At 44.0% G+C, this 17,647-nt stretch overlaps 1 protein-coding gene across 2 annotated transcripts in view; it reads right to left on the reverse strand.

Annotated features, from left to right (window-relative positions):
• CLPX (caseinolytic mitochondrial matrix peptidase chaperone subunit X) overlaps positions 1-17,359 on the reverse strand; it is a 37,541-nt gene extending 20,182 nt beyond the window's left edge. For both annotated transcript variants that reach the window (XM_032250979.1, XM_032250978.1), the window contains exons 1-3: positions 17,112-17,359; positions 10,920-11,080; positions 9,846-9,963 (exon numbers count right to left, since the gene is read on the reverse strand). In XM_032250979.1, coding sequence (XP_032106870.1) covers positions 9,846-9,963; positions 10,920-11,080; positions 17,112-17,190 — 358 coding nt within the window. In that variant the 5' untranslated portion in view covers positions 17,191-17,359. The remainder of the gene's footprint in view (positions 1-9,845; positions 9,964-10,919; positions 11,081-17,111) is intronic.
• Between the last annotated feature and the right edge of the window lie 288 nt (positions 17,360-17,647).

The raw sequence follows: 17,647 nt of genomic DNA on the forward strand, positions 1-17,647 counted from the left end.
GTGTTGACCAGGATGGTCAACACGGTGAAACCCCGTCTCTACTAAAAATACAAAAAAATCAGCTGGGCATGGTGGCGCGTGCCTGTAATCCCAGCCACTCGGGAGGCTGAGGCAGGAGAATTGCCTGAACCAGGAGGCAGGGGTTGCGGTGAGCCAAGATCGCGCCATTGCACTCCAGCCTGGGTAACAAGAGCGAAACTCCGTCTCAAAAATAAATAAATAAATAAATAAATAAATAAAAACAATAGAAACACAAGAATTGATTTAATAATTAAGTGGTTTATTTTTGAGACAAAGTCTCACTCTGTTGCCCAGCTGGAGTGGAGTAGCGCAGTCTCAACCTCTGCCTCCCAGGACCATGAAATTCTCCTGCCTCAGCCTCCTGAGTAGCTGGGACTACAGATGCACACCAACACGCCAACTAGTTTGTGTATTTTTAGTAAAGACAGGGTTTCACTATGTTGGGAAGGCTGGTCTCGAACTCCTGACCTCAAGTGTTCCACCCGCCTCGGCCTCCCAAAGTGCTGGGATTACAAGCGTGCGTCACCACACCCGGCCATATTTCCGTTCTTAAATAAAACACTATTAAAAATACGTTCTGGGCCATGCATAGTGGCTCACGCCTGTAATCCCAGCACTTTAGAGGCCAAGGTGGTGGATCACTTGAGGTCAGGAGTTCGACACCAGCCTGCCCAATATAGTGAAACCCTGTCTTTACTAAAAATACACAAATTAGTCGTAGTGTTGGTGCGTGCCTGTAATCCTGGCTCCTGGGGATGCTGAGGCATGAGCACTGCTTGAACCTGGGAGGTGGAGGTTGCAGTGGGCTGGGATCACACCACTGCACTCCAGCTAGGGCAACAGAGCGAGACTCCATCTTAAAAACAAACAAACCAGCCAACACACACACACATTCTGGATAAACTTTAACAGGAAATTTTAAAGAATAAGAAGTCTCGTTGATGTTTCCTATTTACCGATCACCAATAAATGCTAACCTAAAGAAAAAGATCAAGCTATTTGAAGTATCTGTGACTAATACAAGCCTAAATAAATAACTACCATTTCCTATCAATAGGAATGATAGTCAATGCCTTTATAATAATGCACTAGTTTACAATTGCTACTGGTGATGGTAAACAGGCCAAGGATTAAAGGGCAGAGAAGCCTCTGACCTAGTTCACGTGGTGTAACAGGAAAGTCTGGCCTGAGACCACAAACACAAAATATTTCACTAAGGAAATTAGGTCAAAGGGAAAGGGAATGAACACCAACAAATCACATCCCTCTTTGTTTACTGCTGAAAGGTTGCTTAAATTTGACTTGAATATTTGCAATACAATTTTACACTGACTCATATTCAACATATAGTTAAATTCAAGAATTCAATGTTATTAGTCAAAATGTTATTTTGGAAAAAAAACATACAAGCATTGCAATGCACATTTTTTTTACTCTGAAAATAAGAGGTAAAAATCTAATTTCGTTAAGTTACCAGGAGATAAATAGACTTCTTTCCTTTAAACAGCTACTACAAGTATCTTATATTTCTCTTTTTTTTTTTTTTTGAGACGGAGTTTCACTCATGTTACCCAGGCTGGAGTGCAATGGCGCGATCTCGGCTCACCGCAACCTCCGCCTCCTGGGTTCAGGCAATTCTCCTGCCTCAGCCTCCTGAGTAGCTGGGATTACAGGCACGCACCACCATGCCCAGCTAATGTTTTGTATTTTTAGTAGAGACGGAGTTTCACCATGTTGACCAGGATGGTCTCGATCTCTTGACCTCGTGATCCACCCGCCTCGGCCTCCCAAAGTGCTGGGATTACAGGCTTGAGCCACCGCGCCCGGCCTCTTATGTTTCTTTACATAAAATTTTGTAGGACTGGGTGCAGTGGCTCATGCCTGTAATCCCGGCACTTTGGGAGGCCAAGGCAGGTGTATCACTTGAGGTCAGGAGTTCAAGACCAGCTGGACCAACATGGTGAAACTTCATCTCTACTAAAAATACAAAATTAGCTGGGCATGGTGGCACATGCCGGTAATCCCAGCTACTTCGGAGGCTAAGGCAAGAGAATTGCTTGAACCCAGGGGGCAGAGGTTGTAATAAGCTGAGATCGCGCCATTGCACTCCGGCCTGGGCAAAAAGAGCAAAAACTCTGTCTCAAAAACAAACAAACAAAAAAAAATGTCCTCAGTAAACATGCTTGTATAATATGCCAAAGACAAGAAAGACTACCTTAGTGAAAACCCATTCATGAAATTGTTTAAATGAAAGTTCATTATTTTGAATGAACTACATAAAATCTCCAAACCACTGCAGAAAAGTTTAATTCCAACTCCAAGAGCAACATTAAGTACAGGCTGGGCACGGTGCTCACACCTGTAATCCCAGCACTCTGGGAGGCCAAGGCAGGTGGATCACCTGAGGTCAGGAGTTTAAGGCCAGTCTGGCCAACATAAGGAAACCCCATCTCTACCAATAATACAAAAATTAGTCAGTGTGATGGTGCACGCCTGTAATCCCAGCTACTCAGGAGGCTGAGGCAGGATAATCACTTGAACCCAGGAAATGGTGGTTGCAGTGAACCAAGATCACACCACTGCACTCCAGCCTGGGCGACAAGAGCAAAACTCCATCTCAAAAAAAAAAAAAAAGAAAAAGAAACATTAAGCACAGCAAGCAAAAACAACTAAAGTCTCTACCTTAAATAAAGGTAGAGATACTATTCATGTTCGACAAGTTATTTTTTCAAATGGACCAAAGAAAACCAAAGAGTAGTACATATGTATTCTTAGTCCTTATGATTAGAAGATTCTTTCCCCAATTTCTGATGATTTTCTATGCATTCATTATGGCACCTACAAAAATAGTATTTTACTTCCACAAAGTTACGCAAGAGTAACCTATTTTAGTAACACTATAAGAAAACAACAAACTCACTACAAATATACATAGGATGAAATAGTACACAGCAGGGCCTATGAGCTAATAACAGTTTTTACATTTTTAAATAGTTGAGGAAAAAATCAAGACAATGAAAGTTATATGAAATTCAAATCTCAATGTCCATATACAAAGTTTTGTTGGAACATAGTCATACTCATTCACTTACATTGTCTATGGCTACTTTTGCACTTTGGCAACAAACTAAATACTTAAAACGGACCAGATGGCCCACAGGGCCTAAAATATTTGCTATTTGGTCTTTTATAGTAAAAGTTTGCTGACTCCTGTTATAAAACATTTAAAAGGAAAAAAACTATCCACAGAATAAGAGGAAATATTTGCAAATTGTGTAAATGAACAGGAGTCCAGTGTCCAGAATATATAAAGAACTCAACAATAAAAAGGACAAAGGATTTAAACTGACACTTCTCCAAAGACAGACAAATGGCCAATAAACATAAGAAAAGATGCTCAACATCATTAGTCATTAGGGAAATGCAAATCAAAACCACAATGAGTCTGGATGAGGTGGCACACACCTGTAAGCCCAGCACTGTGGGAAGCCAAGGCAGGAACATCACTTGAGCTCAGGAGTTTGGGGCCAAATGGGCAACATAAATGAGACCCTGTCTCTGGGTTAGCATGTGCCTACAGTCCCAGCTATTCAGGAGGCTGAGGTGGGAGGACAGCTCGAACCCAGGAGGTTGAGGCTACAGTAAGCTATGATCGCACCACTGCATTGTAGCCTGGGCGACAGAGCAAGATCCTGTTTCTTTTTCTTTTCTTTCTTTTTTTTTTTTTTTTTTTAATAGAGATGGGGTTTCTCCATGTTGGCCAGGCTGGTCTCGAACTCCTGACCTCAGGTGATCAGCCCACCTCGGCTTCCCAAAGTGCTGGGATTACAGGCATGAGCCAGCCTACAAGGTCCTGTTACTAAAAACAAAATAAAAGCAAAAAAAAAAAAAAAAGCACACGATGAGACACCACTTCATATCCACTATGAATAAAAATAGATAGGCTTTGCGCTGTGGCCCACGTCTATAATCCCAGCCCTTTGGGAGGCCAAGGCAGGCAGATCACCTGAGGTCAGGAGTTCGAGACCAGCCTGACCAATATAGTGAAACTCCGTCTCTACTAAAAATACAAAAATTAGCCAGGCATGGTGGTGGGTGCCTGTAGTCCCAGCTACTCGGGAGGCTAGGCAGGAGAATTGCTTGAACCCGGGAAGCAGAGGCTGCAGTGAGCCGAGATCACTCCACTGCACCCCAGCCTGGCGACAAGACCAAGACTCCATCTCAAAAAAGAAAATAAACTTTAAAAAAAAAAAAGAAATACTGATATATGCTGCAACATGGATAAACCTTGAAAACATCCTAAAGAAGGCTGATATGAAATGCCACATATCATATAATTCCATTATATGAGGTACCCAGAGTAGACAAATCCACTGATACAGAAAGTAGTTAACAGTTAACAGGGGAGAAGGGTGGAGACCGACTAAGGGCTATGGGGTTTCTTCTTTCTGGGGTGATGAAAAATGTTCTGAAATTAGATAGTGGAGATGATCATACAATTTGGTCAGTATCTTAAAACCACTGAGAATGAACTACATGTTATAATGAAGATATCTCAAACAAATAAATTTTTAAAAGGAAAAGACTAGGCCCAAATGTACAGCTGTCCCTTAGCACACACAGGAGACTACTTCTAGGACCACCAGCATATAAGGAAATCCATGCATACTCAAATCCGCAGCCGGCCCCACGGAACCACATACATAAAAAGTCAGCTCCCCGTCTACACTGGACTTGTGTCTGGTTGAAAATTAACAAGGTATAAGTGGACCTGAGCAATTCAAACCCACTGTTGAAGAGCTCTCAAAACACAGCTTACTGAAACAAGCAATTTGCAAAAATATGAATATTTATACTTTAAAAAAAATCACGTTCAATGAAGATATATTAAAGAACTTTAGCTTCATCTATAAGGGTCTATTCTTTTCTCATAAAGGAGGATCTATGTATGCATTCCTCAAGTAATTAAAAATAATTACACGACAAAAACTAGGCAATTACCTAAACAGGCCATTCACAAAAGATTATTACAAGTGACCAAAAAGCATATAAAAAGATGTTTACAAACTAGTATCCCAATAAATGCAGACTTAAACAAAATGCAGGCTGGGCACGGTGGCTTACGTCTGTAATCCCAGCACTTTGGGAGGCCAAGGTGGGTGGGAAGCCAGGAGTTCGAGACCAGCCTAGCCAACATGGTAAAACCCCATCTATACTAAAAATATAGAAATTAGCTGGGTGTGGTAGCAGGCACCTGTAATCCCAGCTACTTGGGAGGCTGAGGCAGAAGAATCACTTGAACCCAGGAGACAGAGGTTGCAGTGAGTGGAGATTGCACCACTGCACTCCAGCCTGGGTGACAAGAGCAAAACTCCATCTCAAAGAAAAACAAAAACAAAATGCGGGCTGGGTATCCCTTAACCAAAATGCATGGGACCAAAAGAGTTTCAGAGTTCAAATGTTTTCAGGTTTTGGAATACTTGCAGAAATACACTGGTTAAGCACTCCTACGTGAAATCCAAAATTTGAAATGCCCAATGGAGCATTTCTTTAAGCGTCATGATGGCACTGAGAAATTTAGGATTTCAAAGCATTTTGAATTCCAGATTTTCAGACTAGAGATGCTCAACCTGTAAGTAACCTGAGATCAAATAAAACTCTCTTAAGGACAACGAAGACCCAACTTTTAAGATCAGACACAGAAGGAGTCAAAAGGATGCACTCTAAAAAGACTTATTATGGGTAGGCAAAACCAAGGGAGGAGGGGCTTATTGCACTGTTAGGGCCTACAGTTACAGAGGACAGGGACAGTGTCACAATCATCTGCACATTTTCTGAGGCCAGCGGTATCCGGATCGACACATCTGCTTATTAGTTTTGTATATAAGTGTGTGCTCTTTTTTTTTTATTCTTTCCTTCCACATTTTCTACTCCCATATCACCATCCCCAATTAGAACTTTCAAAGCAAACAGGACTCAGCCTTGAACTGATTACAGTAAAGTAGTGTTTCTACACTTGGTCTAACTACTAATATACAGATACTACTAACATACAGATTCTAGGACCCCATCCCACATCTACAGAATCTTAATCTCTAGGGAAGGAGTTTGGGAATCTCTAAGTTTAACAGTCATCTTTAGTGATGAACCCAACCTGGTAAGTTTTGGAAAGAATGCATAGAAATAAAATGAATTTAATCCCAAGAGGAGCTAATTTACTCCTAAAGAATCTCCAGATGGTAGAAATGTATGAGATAAGAAATTCCTATCTTATGTTAATAGTAAATCTTCACTGCTATGTGACCTTGAATGAGTTACTTAAACTTGCTAAATCTCAAGTTTCTTCATTTATAAAAAGGAGAATACTCTTCGTTATGACAAAATGAGGTTGCAAGAATAAAACTATATATGTTGGCATTTATTAAATATTAGTTTCTTTCCTTTTCTACTCTAAGAAATTCTTTTTTTTTTTTTTTGAAATGCAGTTTCGCCGTTTCCCAGGCTAGAGTACAGTGGTACAATCTCGGGTCACTGCAGCCTCCGCCCTCCTGGGTTCAAGCAGTTCTCCTGCCTCAGCCTCCCAGGGGATTACAGGTGCCCACCACCACGCCCAGCTAATTTTTGTATTTTTGGTAGAGAAGGGGTTTCACCATGTTGGCCAGGCTGGTCTCGAACCTCTGACCTCAGGTGATCCGCTCACCTTGGCCTCCCAAGCTGCTGGGATTACAGTAATAAGCCACCACGCCCGGCAAGAAATTATTCCTTAGGTCTGTAAAGGCTGAAATGTTTATTTCAAGAAAAAAAGGAGGCTCGCGGGGTGTGGTGGCTCACGTCTGTAATCCCAGTACTTTGGGAGGCCGAGGCGGGTGGATTACCCGCGGTCAGGAGTTCGAGACCAGTCTGACCAACATGATGAAACCCCGTCTCAAAAAAAAAGAATAAAAGGAGGAAAATTTCTTGATTAAAATATGCGATACTGACCTTATAAACTGAGCAATTCTTGGCCTCTTTGTAATTTTATTACATCACATCGAATTTGTTTAGAAAGTTTTATCACCCAGTTCTACCTTTTTTTTTTGAGATGGAGTTTTGCTCTGTCCCTCAGGCTGGAGGAATGCAGTAGTGTGATCTTGACTCACCGTGACCTCCACCTCCCAGGTTCAGGCGATTCTCCTGTCTTAATCTCCCAAATAGCTGGGAGGACAGATACGCGCAGACAAGGTTTCACCATGTTGGGTAGGCTGGTCTCAAACTCCTGACCTCAAGTGATCCGCCTGCCTTGGCCTCCCAAAGTCCTGTGATTGCTGGCATGAGCCACTGTTCCCGGACCACTTTCATTTATGTGTGATCCAAATTAAATCTCGTTCAGAGCCTCTAATATTCCAGCTATGTGATGGAGCTACTTTAAGTCTTTCCAGTACCTATAAACATACTATGGCCAGGTATGGTGGCTCACACACGTAATCCCAGCACTTTGGGAGGCCGAGGAGGGTGGATCATGAGGTGAAGAGATCGAGACCATCTTGGCCAACACAGTGAAACCCCATCTCTACTAAAAATACAAAAATCAGCTGCACATGATGGCGCACACCTGTAGTCCCAGCTATTCAGGAGGCTGAGGCAGAGGTTATACTGAGTTGAGATTGCACCACTGCACTCCAGCCTGGTAACAGAGTGAGACTCCATCTCAAAACAAACAAACAAAAAACCAAAAAACTACATCTAGTGCCTTTTCATACGGTAGCCAATTATTATTATTATTTTTTTTTTTTTTGGGACGGAGTTTCGCTCTTGTTACCCAGGCTAGAGTGCAATGGCGCGATCTCGGCTCACCGCAACCTCCGCCTCCTGGGTTCAGGCAATTCTCCTGCCTCAGCCTCCTGAGTAGCTGGGATTACAGGCACGCGCCACCATGCCCAGCTAATTTTTTTTTGTATTTTTAGTAGAGACGGAGTTTCACCGTGTTGACCAGGTTGGTCTCGATCTCTTGACCGCGTGATCCACCCGCCTCGGCCTCCCAAAGTGCTGGGATTACAGGCTTGAGCCACCGCGCCCGGCCAGCCAATTATTATTAATGGTAAATGTGAAATTGTAATCAAAGTCTCAAAATTAGGGTCAGGAGAGAGAGAATACTCTCTAGCCAACCATCAGAAACTGAATTCTTATGAAGCTTTCTACAACTGGATTGTACAGAAAGGATGACATTGTGGTACAATTAATTACTATCAACTCTAAATCATTTAAGCAATGAGTTTTTTGATTATTTGATTCATTAATGAAAATATTTGTAATAGCATATTTGCATTTCAGAGTTACCAACACTAATGACAAAAGTGGGACAGTTGATTTTTTCCTTCTTTTCTTTTTCTGAGACAGGCTCTTTCCTTGTCACTGAAACCGGAGTTCAATGGCTGGCTCACTGAAGACTCACCTCCCAGGCTTAAGCGATCCTCCTACCTCAGTCCCCTGAGTAGCTGGGACTATAGCCATGTGCCACCATGCCTGGCTAATTTTTGTATCTTTTTTATACATATGGGGTTTTGCCATGTTGCTCTGACTGGTTCTGAACTTCTGGGCTCAAGAAATCTGCCTACCTCAGCCTCAAAAGTGCTGGGATTACAGGTGTGAGTCACTGTGCCCAGCCATGATTTCTTCCTTCTCTGAGTGTTTGAATCATTAATAATTATCAGATGGTTCCCAGAATTGAGGGCTTACCTCCTTTCGTAAGTATTAAGGAAAATTACCTTAATATTTGAATGACTGGCCTTCCCAGCCATGTGAGATACTCAATATGTATTCAAAGAATGTAGTAATAAATACAGAATAAATAAGTCTTGGTTCTCCTATAGCCTAATAATCACATCCAGAAATTCACAAAATCCAAATTTGAAATAAACACAAGTCAGCAAAATAAAGCAGCAAGTATTTTTCTTAAACTGTCTTTTATACAACAGTGCAAAGTATTACCAGTCCTGAGGATTTTCTAGTATATGGTGAACATAAGAGAGAATCAGGTAAGCTCATACAATTTATATATAATTTATATACCGAACAAAGTTACATAAATTTATATATTTTATATAATTCATATTTCTACACAATTAATACAATTTATATGTGTGTGTCTGCGTGTATATATATATATATACATTTTTTTTTTGAGACAGGTTCTCTGTCACCCAGGATGGTGTACAGTGGCATGATCACAGCTCACTGCAGCTTCAACCTCTTAAAAGAAGTAGCTAGGACCACAGGTATGCACCACCACACCTAGCTTTTTTTTTTTTTTTTTTTTGTAGAGTCAGGTGTCTCAACATGTTGCCCTGACAGGTCTTGAACTTCTAGGCTTAACAGATCCTCCCATCTTCGCCTCCCAAAGTGCTGGGATTACAGGCATGAGCCATTTGCGCCTGGCCTATATTTATAAATTTTACATAATTGGGCCAGGTGCGGTGACTCACAGCTGTCATCCCGGCACTTGCAGAGGCCAAGGCAGGCGGATCACCTGCGGTTGAGAGTTCAGGACTAACCAGACCCACACGGAGAAAATCCATCTCTACTAAAAATACAAAAATTAGCTAGGTGTGGTGGCGCATGCCTGTAATCCCAGTTACTCAGGAGGCTGAGGCAGGAGAATTGCTCGAACTCAGGGGGTGGAAGCTGCAGTGAGCCGAGATCGCGCCATTGCACTCCAGCTTGGGCAACAAAAGTGACACTCTGTCCCAAAAACTAATAAATATGTAACTGTTACATAATTTACATATTTCTATACATTTAATAATTTATAGAAAATGTAGGGAAAAAACAGAGGACGTAATACTTACACACAAAGGTCTCTACATGTGTGCACAAGTCACCACATTTAGGACAGCGCAGCTGGTTTCCACCTTTCCCAGAATTCCCAGAGCCTGATTTCTTACTACTTCCCTCACTTGCTGATTTCTAATTTTTATGAAGGAGAAAAAAGGAAGAGTGTCAATTATTAGTTTCAGGCAACCAACTTAAATATAAACAATACTGTTTGTAACTAACGTTATAATTTTCTAAATTTCTAGAATGAAATTATTAGTATAGTTTGTAATTCTACTATTACTGGTGTCAGAAGATCTATTTACTTCAAAAGTCAAATCAGTTCTAGTAAATACATGTAAATCTGTAGTTCTCCTTTATATGACATGTGCCAACATATAAAATAAATAGCTTTCATTCAATAACTCAATAAACACTAGATAAGTTACTAAGGGTAAAAAACTACATTTCAATGAAATTGAATCAGGAGTTATTATCCACTACCTATGGCAGGTAGTGATTCTGACTATTCTGAGATATAACTTATCTCTAAAATGGGAATAATTTTACCTACATCAGAGAGGCACTGTTAGGGTTAAGTATGGATATGTAAGTGCCTCACATTTCGTCTAATATATAAAATTAACTCAAGTGTTACTCAAATTCACATAATGAAAAAAATTGGTAAGTCACTGACCCAACACAACTACCAATCATCTACTTAGTAGCTACAACATTAAGTTACACCACAAATCTGCAATTTTCAGGTAGAAGATAAAGTGAGGTTTATAATGTAACAAGTTATAAGAGCTGTATGAAAGCAGGAAAAGATGGCTATTCCTAATTCAATCTTACCGACCATACAGATTATTAAATGACACTTCTTTACTACTTTGGGGTGTGAGAAATTTTAATTACTGCTTATTATGTGCAATGCTTATAAAAGTATTTTAAGGTTCAAAATGAAACATCTAATTATATAAAATTCTTCAGGTCTTATATTTCCTAAGGAAAACATATAAGCCAGCAAGAGACAGTAGTACTATTATTATATTTAACAGGAGGGAATTCACAATGTGTACAGGTGCCAGTAAGATAAAAATAATTACCTTATTTCCATCTCCAGAACCATCTTTACTTATTCCATCTTTTGAGGCAAAGAATGCTGGTGTTTCTGTAAAGGATCTAAGAGGAGCTCTTCGCAGAATTTGAGTTTCAAATGTCCCAAGCCTTCCTAAAACTGATATATGAATGCGACCACCAGAAATACCTGAAAATAAAAGGAAATCTACGTCAAACATAGACATGCCTCAATAAATCCCCTGGAAACAAAAATTCCTTGAGCATAAAGGAGGTTGAAAAAAAGCTATCATTTTCACAGCAGGAGTATAAACTGACAGAAAATAATGACACCAACAGAGGCAAAGCCCTCTCCAAAACAGGCTGGGCTTGGACCTCTGAAAGATTCTAGATAAAGATGTTTCTTTCTGTATGTGTCCTTTGGAAGTAAGGCAGAATCACTCACATTATAGTATGTGGCTTTTTCAAAGTCTGAATGGAGCTCAACATCTGCCTCACCAGTAGGATTTTGAAAAAGGTCATATATCCTCTATATTCTTATTATTTCTACCAATGAGAATAAACATCTGACAGCAACTCCTGTCTGTTGTTACGTAAGAATAATAACTGAGCCAGGCACAGTGGCTCACACTTGTAATCCTAGCATTCTGGGAGGCCAAGGTAGGCAGATCACTGGGGTCAGGAGTTTAAAACCAGCCTGGCCAGCCGGGCGCGGTGACTCAAGCCTGTAATCCCAGCACTTTGGGAGGCCGAGGCGGGTGGATCACGAGGTCAAGAGATCGAGACCATCCTGGTCAACATGGTAAAACCCCGTCTCTACTAAAAATACAAAAAATTAGCTGGGCATGGTGGTGTGTGCCTGTAATCCCAGCTACTCAGGAGGCTGAGGCAGGAGAATTGCCTGAACCCAGGAGGCGGAGGTTGCGGTGAGCCGAGATCGCACCATTGCACTCCAGCCTGGGTAACAAGAGCGAAACTCCGTCTCAAAAAAAAAAAAAAAAACCAGCCTGGCCAAAATGGTGAAACCCCATCTCTAATGAAAATATAAAAAAATTCGCCAGTAGTGGTGGTGGGCACCTGTAATCCCAGCTACTCAGAAGGCAAAGGTTGCGGTGAGCTAAGATCATGCCACCACAATCCAGCCTGAACAACAGAACCAGACTCCATCTCAAAAAAAAGAATATCTGTAACCATGGAAAGAAACTTCAAATGTTCTTTAAGGCCAGGTGCGGTGGCTCATGCACTTTGTAATGCCAGCACTCTGGGAGGCTGAGCAGGGTGGATTGATCACTTGAGGTCAGGAGTTTGAGACCAGCCTAGCCAGCATGGTGAAGCCCTGTCCCTAGTAAAAATACATAAATTAGACCAAGCGTGGTGGCTAACGCCTGTAATCCGAACACTTTGGGAGGCCGAGGCGGGAGGATCACAAGGTCAGGAGTTTGAGACCAGCCTGGCTAACAAGGTGAAACCTTGTTTCTACTAAAGATACAAAAAATTAGCCAGGCAGGACGGCGTGCACCAGTAATCCCAGCTACTCAGGAGGCTGAGGCAAGAGAATCGATTGAACCCGGGAGGCCAAGGATGCAGTGAGCTGAGATTGCGTCACTGCACTCCAGTCTGGGCAACAGGGCGAAACTCTGTCTCAAAAAAAAAAACCCAAAAAACAAAACGAAACAAAAAAAAATCAGCCAGGCGTGGTGGTGGGCACCTGTAATCTCAACTACTTAGGAAGCTGAGGCAGGAGAATGACTTAAAGCCAGGAGGTGGAGGTTGCAGTGAGCCACGATTGTGCCACTGTACTCCAGTACCGGCAACAGAGCAAGACCTCATCTCAAAAAAAAAAAAAAAAACAAAATTGAAGGAAAAACAAAATTTTGAGCTCTTCATTAAAACATATTTTAATGAAATACTTCAATCCCACAGAAGAAAAAATTCAATAAATGCCACGTAATCACCATTGTGCTTTCAAACATTCTAACCTTTTGCCATGTTTGACATTAATGTTCTTTTTCATGTTTTGAGACCGAGTCTCACTCTATCACACAGGCTACAGTGTCTGGAATGATCATGCCTCACTGCTGCCTCAAACTCCTGGGCTCAAGTAATCCTTCATCTCAGCCTTCTAAGGAGCTGGCACTACAGGCACACGTCACCACGTAGGACTAATTTTTACATTTTTTGTAGAGATGGTGTCTACCCATTTTGGCCAGGCTGGTCTTCAATTCCTGGGCTCAAGCTATCCTCTCGCCTTGGCCTCCCAAAATACTCGGATTACGGGCATGAGCCACCTCACCCAACCTGTTAACATTCTTAAAAAGAATATGTCGGTCGGGCGTGGTGGCTCACGCCTGTTATCCCAGCACTTACGGAAGCCGAGGCATGCAGATCACCTGAGGTCCGGGAGTTCAAGACCAGCCTGACCAACATGGAGAAACCGTGTCTCTACTAAAAATATATAATTGGCCGGGTGTAGTGGCACATGCCTATAATCCCAGCTACTTGGGAAGCTGAAGCAGGATAATCACTTGAACCCAGGAGGTGGAGGTTGAGATGAGCTGAGATTGTGCCACTGCACTCCAGCGTGGGCAACAAGAGCGAAACTCTGTCTCAAAAAAAAAAAGGAATATGTTAATAACTGGTTAATGCTATAGATTGGTCAGGAGTTAAAGTTTTTCTATAAAGAATCAGAACAGTAGGGCCGGGCGTGGTGGCTCAAGCCTGTAATCCCAGCACTTTGGGAGGCCGAGGCGGGTGGATCACGAGGTCAAGAGATCAAGACCATCCTGGTCAACATGGTGAAACCCCATCTCTACTAAAACTACAAAAAAAATTAGCTGGGCATGGTGGCACGTGCCTGTAATCCCAGCTACTCAGGAGGCTGAGGCAGGAGAATTGCCTGAACCCAGGAGGCGGAGGTTGCGGTGAGCCGAGATCGCGCCACTGCACTCCAGCCTGGGTAACAAGAGCGAAACTCCGTCTCAAAAAAAAAAAAAAAAAAAAAAAGAATCAGAACAGTAAATGTTTTCAGCTTTGTGGACCATGTAGTCTCGGTCGCAATTACTCTGCCATTATAGCAGGAAAGCAAACACAAAATAACATGAAAATAAGAGGGTGTGACCAAATTTGATCCATGGGGGTCACTGTTTGCTGCCCCCTAATTTTCTCATGTAAATCCAAAATAAATACCCCCTAAAATTACAGTCAATGGCAAAAAAGGCTGTTATTACATACTGTGGGGGCCAGGCATGGTGACTCGCGCCTGTAATCCCAGCACTTTGGGAGGCTGAAGTGGCTAGATCACCTGAGCTCAGGAGTTTGAGACCAGCCTAGGCAACGTGGCAAAACCCCATCTCTACTAAAGATACAAAAAATTACCTTAGCTAGGCACAGTGGCGCATGCCTGTAGTCCCAGTTACTTGGGAACTGAAGCAGGAGAATCACTTGAACCCAGGAGGCAGAGGCTGCAGTGAGCCGAGATGGCGCCACTGCACTCCAGCCTGGGCAACAGAGGGAGACTCTGTTTCAAAATAAACAAATAAATAAATACAATGTCAATCTCAAAAGCAGGGTTAGAAAAAGTAATGGGGGGCCAGTTGCAGTGGCTCATGCTTGTAATCCCAGCACTTTGGGAGGCCGAGGTGGGTGGATCACAAGGTCAAGAGAACGAGACCATCCTGGCGAACACAGTGAAACTCCGTCCCTATTAAAAATGCAAAAATTAGCTGGGCGTGGTGGCGCACGCCTGTGGTCCCAGTTACTCAGGAGGCTGAGGCAGGAGAATCACTTGAACCCAGGAGGTGGAGGCTGCAGTGAGCCGCGATCATGCCACTGCACTCCAGGCTGGCGACAGAGCGAGACTCCATCTCAAAAAAAAAAAAAAGAGGGAGTGACAGACACAACCAAAATGACCATTCACCAATCATAAAATCCTCACAAAAATTATAAAGCTCTGCAGCAAACTAACTGGGGTTTCTAACATTTTTTGTGCCAAGAACCCCCTGAGCAGTCTGGTGAAGCCTCTGAATAGATCTCTTCTCAGAACAATATTTTTAAATGTATAAAATATATAATAAAATGAAAATATTTTTAAAATACGCCTCTTTATCAACAAGCAAAATTAAGATCTAACAGCTTTTTAAATAATTACTATGATTTCAAAGTAGCAAAAAGTATGAACAATATTCTGAAATATCGGCAACTATAATGTGATATGAAAATATTTCTGATTTTGACTGATGACAAATTCACAGGCATTTCTAAGACTACCGTGGATCTTTTGCCTACATTCACAGGCAAAGTAAATGCTATGTTTCCGCTAGCACTTAGTGAAAATAAAGTTCACAGAACCTCTGAATTCTACCCAAGGACCCTTTGGGGGCCTGTAAATCTCAGGTGAACAACCTCTGAAAGCCAAAAAAGACAAGTACTTCTGTAAAGTATACTTCACTAGACTACCTGGCAGCAACTATAAAAGACAATTATAAGCTCTATTATTTATAAAAATTTATTATACAGACAAAGCTTTCTAAATTTCAGAACAGCTGTTTTTAAAAAGACTAGGCTGGGTGGGGTGGCTCACACCTGTAATCCCAGCACTTTGGGAGGCCGAGACAGGCAGATCTCCTGAGGTCCAGGAGTTCGAGACCAGCCCGGCCAACATGGCGAAACCCTATCTCTACTAAATACATAAAAATTAGTTGGGCGTGGTGGCGGGTGCCTCTAATTCCAGTTACTCGGGAGGCTGAGGCAGGAGAATCCCTTTAACCCAGGAAGGGGAGATTGTAGTGAGCCAAGATGGTGCTACTGTACTCCAGCCTGGGCGACAGAGTAGATTCCATCAGAAAGAAAAGAAAAGAAACGAAAAGAAACCAGTGGTTTTGAAAACAAACAAAAAAAATAACTGCTTATCTTCTATGATTCAAAACTTTTCACAGACTCTTGGACAGAACAACAGATCAAGAACACTTTCAAAGAGGCCTTCCCTGCCCAAAGAGAACACAAACTTACTCCATCCACCCCCTGGAAACTATTATTCTGTGTCTACTCCACTGGATTTATACATGACAGTGAGGACTTAATCACCACTCTACCTCCAGCACTAAAATAAGGTCTGGCACACAGTAGGCCCTCAACAAATATTAATATATGTCAGATAAATGGATTAAAAATATGTCACCCTGGAATCGGGACATTTACTGGTTGAGGCGTAACAAAGATTTAGGATTAAATTCACTCCCCTACATTTATGTATCATTTTACAAAATGCTTCTGCCCACATTACCTCATTCAATCCCTCCTGGTGTAGCAAATAAAATGAAGATATATCAACAATAAGAATTTTATAATGGACTTAAAAGTTAAAGTGGGTCTTTAAAAAAAAAAAAATCCATCCAAGGGTCAAAAACTGATAAGCCAAAATAAAAAGAATTCGTCTAGAAGCCAGCGATTATAACAGGGCCTAGCCTCGTGGTCTGACATCCACGGATTCGAGGAGGAGAAAAACAGTTTCTCTTCCAGACTCTCTCGGCTGGGGAGCCAGCTTCAGACACACAGCTCGGGAAGGTAAACAGACATGCGCCACGCTTAGGAAAGCACCTCCGCTCAAGCGGGGGAAGCCAGCACAGGCCTTGAGGAAACGCCCAAGCGCTTCCAAACCAACCCCCGGGGGACTCCCCATCTCTCCGGCCACCGTCCCGAGCGCCCCGAGACTTGCCCGAAGCCAGAAGTGCCGTGAGCCCGGTTTAGGTCCCGGTGTCGGGGCCGCACGGGACAGTAAGATCATCTCCGGGATCGCGCGGCTTGCGTCCGGGACCGCCGGCTGGGTGCCCCGAGACCTGGGGACCCCAGCAGGGACAGCCCCTCAGCCGAGCCCCTCCCAGGGCGCCCGACCGGCCCGAGGGGGATCCCGGCCAGGCTGCGGTCCCGGCGGGGCTGGAGGCACGCGGGGTTTCTACGACGTGGCCACATTCCGGCCCGCGGTCAGCAGGCCCGAAACGCGCGGGCAGCGGCGTGGGAACGGGGTGACTTCCACTGTGAGCCACGGCCGCGCCGGAGGTCGGCGGAGCCACTACCCGCGGAGAGCGGCGGGTGCCGGGCGAGGCGCCGCGCGTTCCCCCGCAGCCCCCGGCAGCGCCAGGCCGCGCGCCCTCCCCGGGCCCCACCCATCGGCGGCCCACCCGCTTCCCCGGGCCGGGGGCCCAGGACTGGCGCTAGTTCGCTACCTCTCTGCGCGGAGGCGAGCGAGGAGGCGATGAGCCGGGCGGCCGCCGCGCCGCAGGTACAAGCGCCACAGCCGGACATCTCCGCGGGCCTCGGCCGGGGCTTCACGCCCCGAGGACCTCCGGGTCTTGGGGCGCGCCGACTCGGTTCCGAATCCTCCGCGGGCCCTGACCCCGTGCACAGTTCGCCGGCCCGGCGGCCAGGCCTTCGCGCTTCCGTGCCCCACAGCGTCCAGCACCGGCGCAGACACCCAACCCCTTCCCCGCTCTCCTCCTCCCCCCACCCCCGCCTACCCGGCCCGGGGAGCGTGCGCGCGCCTGCGTCCTCGGCCGGGGGCGAGGTGGGGGGCGTGGGCACGCGCCGCTAGTGCGTGCTGGAGAAGCGACGTGAAGCGACGGCGAGGGGGCGGTGCCCTGGGCGCCAATGAGCGCACTACGGCAAGCGCCGAGCCCCAACTGGGGCGACTACAGGTTCCGACGCGCAAGGTTTCCGAAAGCCTAAAGTTCAAAGGTTTTGAGATGGACGCGGAGGGATGCAT

Source organism: Sapajus apella, unplaced genomic scaffold (assembly GCF_009761245.1).
Source record: "Sapajus apella isolate SASKATOON/1434 unplaced genomic scaffold, GSC_monkey_1.0 scaffold74, whole genome shotgun sequence".
Taxonomy (NCBI): Eukaryota; Metazoa; Chordata; class Mammalia; order Primates; family Cebidae; genus Sapajus; species Sapajus apella.